A 16,817-nucleotide genomic window follows, 5' to 3' on the forward strand; every position below is an offset into this window, starting at 1 on the left:
ACATCATTAAGAAAACCGAAGAAAAATACAAACGGCCAATAAGCATATGTAAATATGTACTATTATAATGTATCAAATAATATGATATTTAATCTAGCACTATAATCATATACAATACCCATGTAAATATACCATAAATGATGTTAATGCCTAAAATTTAATTGTGGTAATTATTGCACAACTCTGTTATGGAATTGAACACTGTATGTGTGTGAATTTTATGGCATGTGAATTCTATCTCAATAGCACTGTTACAAAATGAATGGATTGATATTCTAGTGTTAAATAAGTGATGGCTTTATTTAATACATAAACTAATAATTTCCATTAGATTCCTTAACAAAAATGCAACAGAGATTTCTACATCTCACCCACACTCACCCATTAATTTTTTTTTTCTATTTTCCAAAGGTGGGAGTAAAAAAAGTCACTGCTTTATAAATGAAGAGGTTTCTAGGCAAGACAGAATTGGGAGAGACCTTCCTCTCAGATGGAGTCTCTGGAAAATGCAGAAAGCAAGTTTAAGGTAAGGCAATTTCCCTGGAGAGCTATCAGAAAAAGACCCAATGCTCTTTGTTTATGTACACATACAGGGACATTTCTCTGGATTTTAAAATATCACCTCTTTCTTTATTAACAAAAAGGAATAATACAAAGGAAAAGTTCTGGTCTATAGTCATCCATTAGATAAAATCATCAACAAACAACTTTTGAAACAACAAAATGCCATAAACGTAAAACACAATAAAATTATTTTTTTGATTAGTAAATACTCTCAGTGACTCAGTTAAGAGTTCAGCAAAATAGCCTTGGATGAAGACCCCCATAGCCAGGAGGATGGAGTTGATGTCCCCTTCAGTCCACCAGGAGGGCTTCTCAGAACTGTTCTTCAGCTTCTACCTCAGGCCTGCGTCCCCTTCTGTCATCAGCTTGGACCTTTTTATTGCAATGAGCCAAATAAGCAGTAAGCCTTCCTGAGACATCCCTGACACTCTTCAGGATTATCTGAAACAAACAAATGTAAACAAAGTGTAATAAAACAAGGAAAATAGAAGTCTTATTCAACTGTCACTGTCTGTTCCTTGTGAATGTAGTACTGATTACCATAGCGTGATCACAACCACTTCTAAGAGTTAGAAGAACCCCTGAGAACATAAACATAAATATTATTATATAAAGACCAGACAGCTGTTGTATGACATTAAGTTCAATAAACAAAGTCAAAAAGGATAAATGATAAGTAGGAAACATTTGCATACTATATCACAAAGGTTTAATATACTCAATATACAAGTCTCTGAGATAGGAAAGCAAAGACTGCCCACAATCCCATGTAAGCATGCTGGAGATATGAATAAACAGTTCAAAGGAAAAAAAAAAAATACGGCAAGAGGATCTTCACCTCACCAAAAAAAAGTTCACATTAAAAATATTCTGAGATGCCAGTTCTTATCTATGAGTGGCAGCAACACTCTGTTTAGGTGTGCCCGTCTACACACAAATCTACTGTTCACTCCTCCAAGGAATCTGCAAATAAAAATTACTTCACAAGTTGATTTATAAGTGCAAAAAACCACCCACATATAACAATATATGTTGTAATAAATTCAAATACTGTTAGTATGTAAACAGTATTTAAATTTTTAAAAAATGATTAGTATTTGCTGGTGTGCTATAATTCCTCCCTCAGAGATACCTCTTGTTAGAAGTTCCAGGTGTATATGTTTTATGATTCTTTTCTATGATTAGCCAGCACACAAACACACATACACACATATTCATGTATTTTATTTTCCAAAGGTGACATTATACCATACTATATTATTCTGCAAGTGTTTTTTTCCATTTAAACATATCTTGAGCATTTTTCACACCCCGGAATAGAATTTGCTTGTGTTTTTCAACAGCTGCGTGATACTCATTGAACTTACTATAGTTTAAAACACTATGCCTATAGTGATGGAAATTTGTGTCATCTATTATTTTAATTGAAGCCATTTGAAGAGAAAACTGTCATACATATACAATGGTCCAACTTTTACTAATATTTTTACATAACAGGCACCTAGAAGTGAAATTTTTTACTTATTGTCCATGACACCTTTAATATGCTCACCTAAAGCTTTGGAGAGTGGTCATTTTCCCCACACCCTTATCAAGATGGGACATTATTCATACCAAACACTTTTTTTTTTTTTTTTTTTTTGCCAATCTAAAAAGTATATAAGCATATCTAAATGTTTTATTTTTATATTTTCTTTTCCCTAATACTGTGTGTGTGTTTCCATTTCTGTGCCAGTGTTCAGGCTGTAAATAAAATCCTACTAACGACCAACTAGACACAACCCTGATAAATAGCTCTGCTGTAAAGTTTTTTCCAGTCTCTTTAAACACCGCTAATCACGCTTTTCTTGGTATTCTATAACAGTGGTATAGATTTACCTCTAAAATACATTGTGAAGTTTTTTTGAGTATGAAGCTGATTTCCTAATTCCTTGCTTCTTAATGACTTGTGTTTCAAACATACTAGATGCAAATTCTTGTTTGAGTGACAATGCTAATATTATAGGTTTCTTCTAGCTCGACTGGTGCAAAGAATATATTGCCTGGGACTTAGACGCTAGCAGCAGCTTTAGAATACAAAAAATCCTTATTTTAAAATAAACATAAATGAATTACTCATTACTCGCATGTACAACAGGAGTGGATTTAGTTCACAGGAAAATTCCCAGGACAGTCAGAGTGGTCACAAAAAGACAATATCATTATTTGACAAAGTACAGATAGTGCCCTGCACATGTTATTGTCTTTTTATGACCATCCTGACCGTCCTGGGAACTTGGGAGGTAGAAAGAATTAGTTAATATGTCTGTAAGTGGTGAAAACCTGTTAGATACTCTTGGAGTCCAGAAAGCATGATTTATTCACCTTTCTAAGTACCAGTTTACTGTGTGAATAAGCAAGGTCATATGGTTTAGTGGTCTATCTATAAAAGATTATTATTTCAATGCGCTCACCTGAAACAGCAATGTGATAGTTGGGAAAATTAGGGGACAGGTACTTAGGCAAGAAATTGAACGAGTGTCTCATTTAAACTTTACAAAACTTTTACAACCTTTAAATAACTAATTGTGATAAACAATAGACATTATCAGCACAATGCCTAGAATAAGGATTCTATAAAAAACAACTACTCTCTTTACTGTTATCATCATCAAAAATCCTGCAACGCTGAGGCTCCTGGCTCTCTTCAGTTTTTTTTCTACCACATGTAGAATAAAATCTAATGTCTTGTTATGGCTTAGATGGCCCTGCATATTCCCGCTTCTAGCCACCTTCCAGACCTTGTTTCTTGTCACTCTCCCACTTGCTCCTCATGCACCAACCTCACTCTGGTTGTGAGATTCGTCCATGCTGTTGTGTGTAACTGTAGTTCATTCAATATCTTGCTCTACCATATTCCACTGCTAATATATTGCAATTGATCCAATGTACTGTTCATGGATATCTGGGTATTTTTGCTCTCAGGGCTCTCTGGTTTGATATAACTCTAACTAGCCTCTTGGAATTAGTCTCATCTGACCCTGTTATTTTCTATCATGTACAAATCCTTAATGAACACACGTGATAAATGTAGTAATATGCAGATTGCTTAATCTGATACCTCAATGCATTATCCCATAAGAGTCGGTGGGAATTTTATATTCTATGGAGACACTGACAGACTTTCATGAAGATGTTTAGGTGGAGAGTATGAGGACAGAAAGAAGTAAGAGACATCAGGGGCATTAGTAATCATGAAGAAAAAACTGCTCTTTAAAGGTATGAAGAGAATTTTTGTATCTTGAAAAAGATAAAGTTGACAAACCTCCCCACTGTCTTTCTCCTACCTTAGATCTCTATGGTTAATTTCATTGAAATTGAACTGACGGTGCTCGAGTTCACATCCATGTTTGCACTTTTGCACAGAAATTTTTGAAAGAAGCCAAGATTGTCTTACCATCCAGTTTTAAGGAGCTTTCTCTCCCTCTCTCCTTCTCTAATGACTTCTCCTGGGAATTGATGTAGATACACTTGGTGAAGAGGATGCTGGAACTATTACAGCTGGTCAGGAAAAAAAAATCATAAAGGTAGTCAGGGAGCTAATACAAAGAGCAAAATGATGGAGGAATGATGGCTAGTTTATATTATCATGATACCCTTGCCAAACTTGAGTGTCCTCCAAAGATAAAAGTGTCATCTGAAAAACTAACTAACTTATGGCCTATTAACACACATTATCTTATGGAGTTTCTTGCATATTTCTTGCTTATCTGAGAATAATCCAGTCTAGAAATTGAGTTCTAAATATAAACTTAGAGATTATCTACTGTAAACTAATTTTGGAAGAGAGAAAATAGCACAGAACCATTTTCCTTTTGGGAAGGAATTCTTGAATTTCTGAAAAATTAGAGAACTGGGAAAGAAGAAGGCTTGTCCCAGAGTTTGTGAATTGGGTGAGGAGTGAAGCCTGGAAATGTTCTGAAGGTTATGCTTCTCTTTTTCTTTTCAGAAAACTGGAGGTTTTGCAGTGAGCCTAGAGTAAATAGTCTTTCTTTCATCCACCCCGGGGAGTGCCCTTTAAAACAGGACTGAAAAGTGAGGAAGGAACACTAAGGTGCTGCAACAATTCCTAAAAGTTTAGATAGAGAGATGATCTATTTCTCCTATGCCCCAGGGCACACACTAGGAGAACTTCGTCCACAGGAAGTATGTGCCTGTGAGAGACTCCTGTCCTGCAGGATTCCCTTCAGCACAGGTCAACACAAAAACCCAACCCAAAATCTCTTGTGCACAATTCCCAAGGAGTGCTAACTAATCAGAACCAAAGGCTTTGATGTTTGGCAATAGCAGAGACAAAAAACAGCAGATGTTGTGGGAATGGTCATTTTTAAATAACAATGTAAAAATAGATAGTCACAAACATAGCACACTCAAAGCCTATAAACACAGTACTTCCTACAATTATGCCATTTAGCTATGAAAAGAGCAAAACAAGCCTCAGCACATATTTTCTCTTTCTAATTCTCTACTCCCCTCCGTCAGCCCCCCAAGCAACACGTATAACCTGAAGACACCTAGGAATTCTCTCTCATGGTATCTCTTACCTGGAATGTTGTTACCTACCTGGAATGTCTTCCTCGTCGTCAGTAACATTCTCCAGAATCCACTCTTTAGAAACACAAACATCGGCAAGAAAGTTGGTAGAGAGAGCAGCTCACCCACTCCTCCTCCACCAGCTGAGGCCAGACTGGCCCACGCAAGATCATCTTGCTTTTTCCTCTGGTTTACACACTTTCCCAGAGCCTGGCTGGCCATAGTTCTATACTTGTAAAAATCACTTTGTCTCTCCCCACCCCCAATCCTCCTCCTCAACAGGAACCCAGAACCAGGGTTCTATAGACTAAAGCAAGCAAGGTTTTTCTTCAGCAAGTGAATTGTTTCAGGATACATACCATTATCATTTTTAGTTGATGGCATCTGCAATTATTTAAGAGAAAATACTATGAGGATCAGATATGCTGTGATTTTTAGTTATGTCTATTGTTCTCTTGATGACTTTAGAAAATCAGATGGGGACCAGTGATTCAAAGGTCAACTACCCCAGAAACTAGTGCAGAGGACACTTTTGGAAAAGGCAAGAGCTTTTCTTGCATGACGTACCTTTAAAGTCTACTTAGACTGGAAATTACACAATCCTTAATCCAAGGAGGAAAATGAGCTGAATTGAAAAGTCTCTTACCACACAGTTTATAATGAATGTTGTCAATTAAAAATGTCCTAGTGTGTCAGGTATCAGCTGATAACAGTCCCCTATTCAATGCCATTTCCACCAAGGAAATTGTATATGTCTCACACAATATAAATTGTCAAATTATTATATCTAAATTTGATTGGAAATGAAAGAAATCAGGAAAGCAACATTTCTATATAAGAAAAAGAAAATTAGCCTTACATTCAAAGTGTCTGGGTCCTCTTCATGTACATCTTCAATGTGTAATGGATCTTCAAGTACACAGCGTGGGGTAGCTAGGAGGACACAGAGTAACCTTCAGCACATTGGTGGCTGGTGGCTATGAATTATCTGAAGAGCATTGCTTGGTGTAGAGAAGGGCTAGAATGTGTGGATGTGGTGGGTTAAGCAGCAGGGATTGATCTGCTGCTGGGCTGTCCTCCCAGGTGGAAGAAGGATGGCAAAGGAGAGGAGCAGGAAAGAAATGAGACACAGAGGCCCTGTTCTTGTACTAAAGTACCAGATACCCTCCCACAACCAGGCACATCACGCCAGTGAGGGCCTGCCTGGGGACCCGAAGTACGGATCCAGGGACCAGGCACTCCCCACAACCAGGCACACCACCAGCACAAAGAAGCATGCCAAAAACACCACATCCATGTGGGTGGCCTGCCACAGCCATCACAATAACCATGGCCACCACGAAAGCAGCTAGATGCCACTAGTACCACGCAGATTGTTTACCAGTCACTGGAGTCCATTGACACAAGGAGAGTCACCAACAGAGATAAAGAAAAGAAGAGGATGTCTCTCTCCACAAAGCCCATTTCAGAGTGACAGAAGAAACATCTGCTCTATAATAATATTGGGGGACCTGATCACACCTCTCAGCACTGGACAGATCATCTAGGCAACAAATCAACAGAGTAACCGTTATTCTTTCAGAGGGAGAGAAGAAATCTAGGGTAATTAGGGGGAGGGATGGAGAGGGGGATGGGGAGAGATTCAACAAGGGGCTTAAAGAATAATTATGATTTGTAACTATATATATGCTAGTAATATTGATTTGATCAACATATATCAATGTTGAATCCAAGAAATATGTATAATCAATGTTGATTCAATAAAGATTAAAATAAATAAATAAATAAAGGTATCATAAAGCAACATTGATGGAGGTTGGATGTGTTGTCCCCTCCAAAACTCATGTGGAAATTTGATCCCCAATGTGGCAGTGTTGGAAACTGATTGAGTCATGGGGGCGGATCCCTCATGAATGGATTAATGCTTTCCCTGGGGGAGGAGGGGTAGTGAGTGAGTTTTCCTCTTTTAGTTCCCGTGAGACCTGATTGTTTAAAGAACCCTGGCACCTTCTCTCTCTCTCTTGCTTCCTCTCTTGCTTCCTCTCGCCATGTGATCTGCTTGTACCCACCGGCTGCCTGCTGCTTTTCCACCATGAGTTGAAGCAGCCTGAGGCCCACGCCAGATGCAGCTGTCCCAGAATTGTAAGCCAAATAAACCTCATTCCTTTATAAATTACCCAGTCTCAGGTATTTCTGTTATAGCAGTACAAAACGGACTAAAACAAACATGAAATTGTCAATCTAAAATGGTACTAACATTCACACTAATTTTCAATGGCAGAGTCTCATCATTCTTCCCACTTGTTTTGAAACTCATCTAGAAAGTTGGCCCACATACTTACAGCCAACTGATCTTCAATAGAGGGGCAAAGAACATACACTGGGGAAAGAACAGCCTTGCTATTGAAATAGAGCTCCCTATACCCTCATAACATACACTATCTGCTTCTGTAGAATTGCTTGCTTAACCTAAGTAACTCCATTTTGCCCCGTCTGACTTGCAGACTACCCCCCCCTTCTGCATGAGAAACCGCTGACCTTCCCATAGAAACAAAAAACAATTGCACAGAAACAGGAGCCATACACAGTGAATTATTACATGGGAACAGGAACCATACACAATGAAAACTTGTATGCTTGATTGCTCAAATGGCTCATTCTCAGCCTCTGTGACCTAACTCCCTAGCTTGTTTTGTGCACCTATACAAACCCATGTGCCAATAGGATGTAGTTTTTGTCTTTAAAAATCCCACAAGACCAAAGCCTGAGGCTGTTCTTCCTTGGTTGCTCCTTGGGAGATGGTCGCTGGCCAGCTGGAGTGAATAAATTGCCCTTTTCTGCACAAGTGGCATGTAAGTGCATTTCTTGTGGGAGGGTGCCGCACAACACTATGTACTGGCAAGGAACTTGGCTTCCTTGTTTCCATGCCCTAGGACTTTGTGGAAGTTGGAACTTAGGAGTTGTGAACCAGAGTATTTGGTGGAATAAATTTCTAAGCAGTAAAGCATTAAGGAAGCTGCATGGCTGCTTGCAACAGCCTACGCTGAATTATGGCAGCAAAGGCATGACAAAAAACCAGAATTTAAAAGGAAAGCAGAGCATAAAGATGTGGAAAATTTGTAGCCTGGTCATATGGCAGAGAAGCAGAGAGCATTTTCACTAGAAAAAATGCAATGGTACTAAGAAGATTAGTACAAAAGGAAGGTATTATCAAGAGAAAGGGGATAAAGGCCCTGAAGGCATTGCAGAAGCCTCTGGGGCTAGCCCTTCCATTTCAGGCTCAAAAGTCCAGGGAGATAAAATGGTCTTGCAGAACAGGCCTGAGGTGCCCTCCATGGGCCCGCTGCCCAGGGCCATCTCGTGATGCTGCTTACTGCATCCATGCTGCTCCAGCTTTGGCTAAATTGGCCCCAGGTGCGGCTGGACCCACAGCTTTGGAACATACAAGACAGAAGCCTTGGCAGCATCCATGTGCTGTTATGTCTGCAGACTCACAGAATGCCAGAGCTGTGAAGGCTTGGGAGCCTCCACCCCAATTTCAAAGGATGTATGGAAAAGCCTGGGGACCCAGGAAGAAATCTGTCATAAGGGTGGAGTCACCACACAGAGTCTTCACTAGAGCAATGTTGAGTGGAAATGCTGGGTCTGAGTTGCAGCAGAGAAACCTCATTAGCATCATGCTTAGTGGAGCCATGAGAGCAGGACCTCCATGGAGACCCCAGACTTGTGGAGCTACCAGAGTGGAAAACCAGCCTGGGAGAGCTGAAGTGTGGCCTGAGGCCCGGAAAGCCATAGAAGCACAGCTTCCCAAGTACTTGGGGATCCAGTCCCCACACCAGTATGCAGAGGAGGTTGAACATGGAGTCAAGGTATCTGATTCACCAACTTTGAGACTGAATACCTTCTCTGCTGGGTTTCAGACTTGTTTGGGACCTGTTATTTCCCCCCCCCCCCGCCAGCCCTTTTTGGCCTATTTCTCCTTTTCTGAATGGCAATATGTACCTTATGCTTGTCCCACCATTGTATCTTGGAAGTAAATAACTTGTTTTTAATTCACAGATGGAACTTTGAACTTTGGACTTTTGAGTTGAAATAAGTTAAGTCTTTGGGAATGAAATGAATGAATTTGTATGTGAAAAGGACATGAGCTTTGGGGGCCAGGTGTAGTGGATTGAATTATATCCCCCCAAAACTCATTGAAGCTTAAATTGAAGCTTAATACCAAGTTTATGTATTAGAAACTCAGCTCCCACTGTGACTGTTAAGAGGGTGGGAAATCCTATTATGGTAATTGAAAGGTGGAGCCTTGAAGAGGTGATTGGATTGTAGGACCGTTGAGTAGTAAATGGATTAAAAGTGGTGGTCAGGGGTGTGGTTCTGAGGGCTTTAAAAGAAGTGAGAACAGAGTCTGTCCTTCTCCCTCTCTCTCTCTGCTCTCTCTGCTTCCACCATCCTGCAATGTGAGACCCCTGGGTCATGGTCGCCACCACCAGATGGACTTTGGACTTGCCAGCCTCAGAAAACTGTAAGCAAAAAATTTCGGTTTTCTTATAAATCCCCCAGTTCTGTGTATTTTGTTATAAGCAACAGAAACGGACTAATACAAGCTATCTTTTTTTCCTTATTGGCTATGAATATTCATGAGATACAAAGCTGATTGTCACCCCTTGTGCCCAAGATGTGAAGGCCAGATTCATATTGGCAGCATACCCATTAGCACTCATTGCATTTGTACCCCATGTCAACCACCCAATTATCCCCAACCTCCCACCCTCTCCACCTTTCCCCCCCCTCCACTTTGTAGCCCAAGGTATGCTCTCTCCCTCTGCAAGTCCAATGCACTACTGTGGGCTTTCTTTCCTTCCTTCCTTCTCAACTCCCACTTGTGAGTGAGCAAATGCAGTATTTATCCCTCCGTGCTTTGCTTATTTCACTGAACATAAGTTTCTCCAGGCTCATCATGTTGTTGCAAATTGGAGAATTTTGTTCTTTTTTATGGCAGAGTAGTATTCTATGGTGTACATATACTACATTTTCCTTATCCAATCATCCATCAATGGATATGTAGGTTGATTCCATGTCTTGGATATTGTAAACAGCTGCAATGAACATGGGAGGGCAGGTATCCCTTCAACATGATGATTTCCATTCCTCTAGGTATATACCCAGAAGTGGGATTGCTGGATTGTATGGAAGATCTATCTGTAATTGTCTGAGAAACTTACATACCGTTTTCCACAGTGGTTGCACTAATTTACAGTCCCACTAACAGTGCAGGAGCATTCCTTTCTCTCCACACCATTGCCAGCATTTGTTATTCACTGGTTTTTTTTTTTTTTTTTTTTTTTATTATAGCCAGACTAACTGGGGTGAGGTGGTATCTCAATTTAGTTTTAATTTGCATTTCCCTGATGACTAGTGATGTTGAGCATTTTTTCATGTACCTGTTGGCCATTTGTATGTCTCCTTTGAAAAATGACTATTCAGCTCCTTTGCCCGTTTCTTAATTGGGTTATTTGGTCTTTTTTTTTTTTTTTTAACCGTGTAATTGCTCAAGTTCCTTCTATATTCTGGATATTAATACCTTTTCAGAGGCATAGTTAGCAAAAATTTTCTCCTATTCTCTAGGTTTTGCTTCACTCTGTTGATTGTTTCCTTTGCTGTGCAGAAGCTTTTTAGTCTGATATAGTCCATTTGTTTATTTTTTCTTTTGCTGCTTGTGCTTTTGGGCTCATGTTCATAAATTCTGTGCCCAGACCTTGTTCCTGAAGTGTTTCACCTATATTTTCCCTTAGTAATTTTGCAGTTTCAGATCTTATAAAGTCTTTAACCCATTTTGAGTTGATTTTAGTAAATGGTGAGAGGTGCATATCTAGTTTCATTCTTCTGCATGTTGATATCCAATTTTCCTAGCACCAATGTGTTGAAGAGGCAGTCTCTTCCCCAATGTAGATTTTTGTTACCTTTGTCCAATATCAGATGACTATAAGCCTGAGGGGTGATTTCTGCATTCTCAATTCTGCTCCACTGGTCTGAGTGCCTTTTTTTAAAATCCCACTACCATGCTATTTTGGCTACCTTAGCTTTGTAGTATAATTTGAAGTCAGGTAGTGTTATTCCTCTGGCTTTTTTTTTTTTTTTTTTTTTTGCACAGGATTGCTTTGGCTATTTGGGGTCTTTTGTTGTTCCATATGAAGGGTAAGATTTTTTTTTCCATTTCTGTGAAGAATGTCATTGGTATTTTAATGGGGATTTAACTGAATCTTTACATCACTTTGGGTAGTATAGACATTTTCACAATGTTAATTCTTCCAATCCAAGAACATGGAATGTCTTTCCATCCTTTTGCGTCTTCTTTAATTTCTTTCAGAAGTGGTTTGTAGTTCTCTTTGTAGAGATCTTTCACCTCCTTGGTTAGATCAATCCCTAGGTATTTTATCTTTTTCGTGAGAATTGTAAATGGGCTTACTTTATTTCTCTTTCTGTTAGTTCATTATTTGAGGATATAAATGCAACTGATTTAGGGGCATTTATTTGTTATCCTGTAATGGTACCGAAGTTTTTGACCTGCTCTAGGAGTTTTTGGTAGAATCTTTAGGTTTTTCTATATGTAGTATCATGTCATCTGCCAATAGAGACAGTTTGACATCATCTTTTCTAATCTGGATTCCCTTTATTTCTTTCTCTTCCTGATTGCTCTGGCTAGTACCTCCAATACCATATTAAATAGAAGTGGTGAGATTGGGCATCCTTTTCTTGTTCCTGTTCTTAAGGGAAAGGCCCTCAGTTTTTCCCCATTCAGAGTGATACTGGCAGTGGGCTTGTCATAAATGGCTTTTATTGTGTTGATATACTCTCCTTCTATACCGAATTTGTTGAGAGTCTTTATTATGAAGGGATGTTGAATTTTGTCAAATGCTTTTTCAGCATCTGTTGAGATAATCATGTGGTCTTTTCCTTGAGTTTGTTGATGTGATGTATCATATTTGTTGACTTTCGTATGTTGAACCATCTTTATCCTTGCATTCCTGGGATGAATCCCACTTGATCATGATGTATAATTTTTTAATGTGTTGCTGTATTCTGATTGCTAATATTTTGTTGAGGATTTTTGCATCTATGTTCATCAAGGATATTGGCCTGTAATTTTCTCTTTTTGTTGTGTCTGTATCTGGTTTTGGTATTAGAGTTATGTTGGCCTCATAGAATGAGTTTGGGAGAGTGGCTTCTGTTTCAAATTTTTAGAATAGTTTGAGGAGAATTGGTATTAATTCCTCTATAAAAGTCTGATAGAATTCAGGTGTAAAGCCACCTGGACCTGGGTATTTCTTTGTTGGAAGATTGCTGATTACTGAATCAATCTCATTGCTTATTACTGGTCTGTTCAGGTTTTCTATCTCTTCTTGGTTCAGTCTGTGTAGTTTGTATGTGTCCAGAAATTTCCATATCCTCTATGTTTTCATATTTGTTGTCATACAGTTCTTTATAATAATCTCTAATGATTCTTCATATTTCTGTGGTATCAGTTGTAACATCTACCTGTTCATTTTTGATTTTTTTATTTGTGTCTTCTCTCCAATTTTTTTTTTTTTTTTGTTAACCTAGCTAATGATTTGTCTATTTTATTTATCTTCTTGAAAAACCAACTTTTTGTTTCATTGATCTTTTCTATTGATTTTTAGGTCTCTATTTCATTTAGTTCTGCTCTGATATTAATAATTTCTTTCTGTCTACTGCCTTTAGGTTTGGATTGTTGTCCTTTTTCAAGTTCTTTGAGGCATAGTGTTAGGTCATTTATTTGAAGTCTTTCTGTTGTTTCCATGTAAGCATTTATTGCAATAAGTTTCCCTCTTAGTACTTCTTTTGCTGTATCCCACAGATTTTGGTATGATGTATCTTTATTTTCATTAGTTTCAAGAAATTTTTTGATTTCCTGTTTAATTTCTTCTTGGACCCATAGGTCATTCAGGAGCCTATTGTTTAGTTTCTGTGTATTTTTATAGTTTCCAGAGTTTTGCTTATTGTTTATTTCCAATTTTAGTCCACTTTGGTCTGAAAAGATACTTGGAATGATTTCAATTTTTAAAAATTTGCTGAGACTAGATTTTTGACCTAATATGTGGCCTATCCTGAGAATGTTCTATGAGCTGATGAGAAGGAAGTATATTCTTTAGTCGTTGGGTGAAATGTTCTGCATATATCTGCCAGATCCAGTTGGTTTAAGATTTAGATTAAATCCTGTGTCTCTTTGTTGACTTGTTGCCTGGAACATCTGTCCCGTACTGAGAGAGGGGTGTTCAGATCACCCAGTATTATCATATTAGGGCCTATTTCTTTCTTTAGGTCTAAGAGTGATTGCTTTATATATCTGGGTGCTCTAGCATTGGGTGAATACATATTTATGATTGTTATCTCTTCTAGCTGGACAGATCCTTTTATCATTATATAGTGGCCTTCTTTGTCTCTTTTTATGTTTTTTGGTTTAGTCTATTTTGTCTGATATAAGAATAGTACTCCTGCTCGTTTTTGATTTCCATTTGCATGGTATATCTTTTTCCATCCCTTCAACTTTTAGTCTGTGTGTGTCTCTATAGGTGATGCGGATCTCTTGAAGACAGCATCTACATAGGTATAGCTTTTTAATCCAATCAATCAGTCTGTGTCTTTTCAATGGGGAGTTTAATCCATTCACATTTAGGTAGTTATTGACAGGTATTGTTTAATTCCTGTCATTTAACTGCTTCTTGTTTAGATGTTTTAAATATCTTTTTTTTTTTTTTTTTTTTTTTGTCTTTTTCGTGACCGGCACTCAGCCAGTGAGTGCACCGGCCAGTCCTATATAGAATCTGAACCCGCGGCGGGAGCGTCGCTGCGCTCCCAGCGCCGCACTCTCCCGAGTGCGCCAGGGGCTCGGCCCTTAAATATCTTTTGATCATTATTTTCCCTTTCATTTCTCTTCTTCAATCTTAGTTGGAAATTTAAAGTGGGATGATTTAGCTTCTTCCTCTTTCTTGCTGGCGTTTTTGTTTTAACAGTGGGTTTTGCTCTTTCTTGTGTATTTATGATAGATGTCATTATTATTCAGATTCCAGATGAATGATTCTCTTAAGAATTTCTTGCAGGGCTGGTCATGTGGTGGTGAACTCCCACAACTTGTGTTTGTCTGGGAAATAGACTGTTTCTCCCTCATTTCTGAAGGAGAGCCTTGCTGGGTAAAGAATTCTTGGCTGGCAAATTTTAAAATATATATATTTTGAATATATCATTCCACTTTCTCCTGGCTGTAGGGTTTTGGTTGAGAGGTCTGCTGTTAGTTTGATGGGGGCTCCCCTGTAATTGCCTTTATGCTTTTCTCTTGCTGCTTTTAGAATTCTCTCATTGTCTTTGAGCTTTGCAAATTTAACTATAATGTGTCTTAGGGAGGATCTTTTTTTGGATTGAATCTGTTTTGAGACCTTTGAGCTTCCTGGATCTGAAGGTCTATATCTCTCCATACACCTAGAAAGTTTTCTGTTACTATTTCCTTGAATAGGTTTTCCATACTTTTTCCTTTCTCCTCCCCTTCTGGAATACCCACAATTTGGATGTTAGAGCAGTTGAGGTTGTCTGCTATCGCTCTTAGGTTTTCCTCATTATTTTTAATTCTTTTTTCCTTTTTTTTGTCTGCCTGAGTTATTTTGAAAAGACCATCTTCAAGATCTGAAGTTCTTTCTTCTGCTTGTTCTACTCTGCTGCTCAAGCTCTCTGTTGTGTTTTTATTCATTGAGTGAATCTTTCACTTCCAGGAGTTCTGCTACACTCCATTTTAAGGTATTAATCTCTTTGTAAATTTTCTCCTTCATATTCTGGATATTTTTTCTTGTTTCATTGTGTTTGCTGAGTCTTCTTTTATTTCTTCAAGTTTTCTTAAGATGATTGCTCAGAATTATTTTTCAGACATTTCAAGGATTCCCTTTTCTGAAATTTGAGCATTACTGTATTCCTTCAGTGGTGTCATATCTTCTTGTTTATTTGTAGTTCTAGTATTTTTTGTTGGCGTTTGGTGATTTGGTAGAGGGTTTTCTTCTTCTGTTACACTGAGGTTGGCTATGAGGATAAAGATTTCTTCCTCTATTTGCAGGCTTTACTAGTGACTCTTCTTATATCAGTGTAGTTGAGTGAGCAGTAGGTTACCTGTGGAGAGGCCCTGGCTGCTACTGTGGTGGTGAATTGTCTTTGCTTGACAGTAGGTGTGGTGGTGGCTATATTACACCACTTTGGGTCTTATTCCGCTTTCTGTGGCTATAGAATGAGCCTCCAGCACTGCACAGAACTCCTTGGCTCACCTCAGCAGGGAAGGCCATGGGTGCTTGCATTTCCCTCCGGGTCCAAGGAGGGAGGAGGGGTCACCCACACCACACGGGTCTCCTCAGCTCACCTCAGCCCAAGCTATCTTTTAAGGTGTGTCCATGAGGGTGCTTCCAGCAGAGATTAATAAGAGAGCCTGAGTAGACTGGTTGGGAAAGACCTGCCTTCAATGTGGGTGGGAGCCATCCAATCCACTGGGGGCCAGGAGACAGACAACAAAAGACAGAGAAAAAAGGTGAAGCTCTCTCTATCTGCTGGAGCTGGGATACACTCTTCTAAGTATATTCTGTAAGTGGACATCAGAGCTCAAGACTCTTTAGCTTTGGGTTCCAGGACTTACACCAAGGACACCATTGGCTTCCCTGGCCTTGAGTCCTTTGGACTTGGACTGAGCCACACTATTGGCATCCAGTTTCCAGATGGCCTACTGTAGGACTTTTCTTCACAATTGCATGAGTCAAGTACCCTGATAAACCCCCTCTCATACATTTACAACATATCTTATGGACTCTGGAGAACCCTGACTAATACAGATTTTGGTAGCAGGAGTGGGGTATCCATGTGTAAAAGAATGAAACTAGATCTTTTTGCCTCACCATATTCCAAAATCAATTCAAAATAAATTAAAGATTTAAATATAAGATCTGAAAAAATAAAACTGCCAGAGAAAACACAAGGGAAACACTTCAGGATGTAGGACTGGGCAAAGATTCTATCAATAAGACCCCAAAAGGACAGGCAGCAAATGAAAATAGTAAGCAAATAGGATTATATCAAACTAAAAATCTTCTTCAAAGCAAAGGAAACAATCAACAGAGTGAAAAGACAACCGAGAATGGGAGAAAATGTTTGCAAACTATGCCTTAAGCAAGGGATTAATATCCAGAACATACAAGGAACTCAAATAACTTAATAATAAAAAAAAATAATAATCTGAATAAAAAATGAGCAAAGGAACTGAACAGACATTTCTCAAAAGAAGACATACTACTGGCCGAGAGGTACATGAGAAAATGTTCAACATAACCAATCATTAGGAAAATGCAAGTCAAAACTATGTTGATATATCATCTAACCCCAGTTAGACTGGCTGTTATTAAAAAGTCAGAGAATAACAAATGCTGGCAAGGATGTGGAGAAAGGGGACCCCTCCTACACTGTTGACGGAACTATACATAAGTAAAATGGCTTCTCTGATTTTTATCTCTTGGGCACAATTCCCAAGGAGTGCTAACTAATCAGAACCAAAGGCTTTGATGTTTGGCAGTACCAGAGACAGAAAAGGACAGAAGGGGGAAAGGTCATTTTTAAATAACAATGCAAAAATAGATGGT

At 38.7% G+C, this 16,817-nt stretch overlaps 1 protein-coding gene across 1 annotated transcript in view; it reads right to left on the reverse strand.

Annotated features, from left to right (window-relative positions):
- Window positions 1-340: 340 nt before the first annotated feature.
- LOC134370765 (uncharacterized) overlaps window positions 341-16,817 on the reverse strand; it is a 126,123-nt gene continuing 109,646 nt past the window's right edge. Inside the window, exons 15-19 of the mRNA XM_063087748.1 lie at window positions 5,996-6,069; window positions 5,496-5,520; window positions 5,167-5,211; window positions 4,001-4,104; window positions 341-1,005 (exon numbers count right to left, since the gene is read on the reverse strand). Of these exons, the coding sequence (XP_062943818.1) occupies window positions 4,040-4,104; window positions 5,167-5,211; window positions 5,496-5,520; window positions 5,996-6,069 (209 nt within the window). The 3' untranslated portion in view covers window positions 341-1,005; window positions 4,001-4,039. The remainder of the gene's footprint in view (window positions 1,006-4,000; window positions 4,105-5,166; window positions 5,212-5,495; window positions 5,521-5,995; window positions 6,070-16,817) is intronic.

The sequence above is a fragment of the Cynocephalus volans genome, chromosome 2 (assembly GCF_027409185.1).
Source record: "Cynocephalus volans isolate mCynVol1 chromosome 2, mCynVol1.pri, whole genome shotgun sequence".
In the NCBI taxonomy this organism is placed as follows: domain Eukaryota; kingdom Metazoa; phylum Chordata; class Mammalia; order Dermoptera; family Cynocephalidae; genus Cynocephalus; species Cynocephalus volans.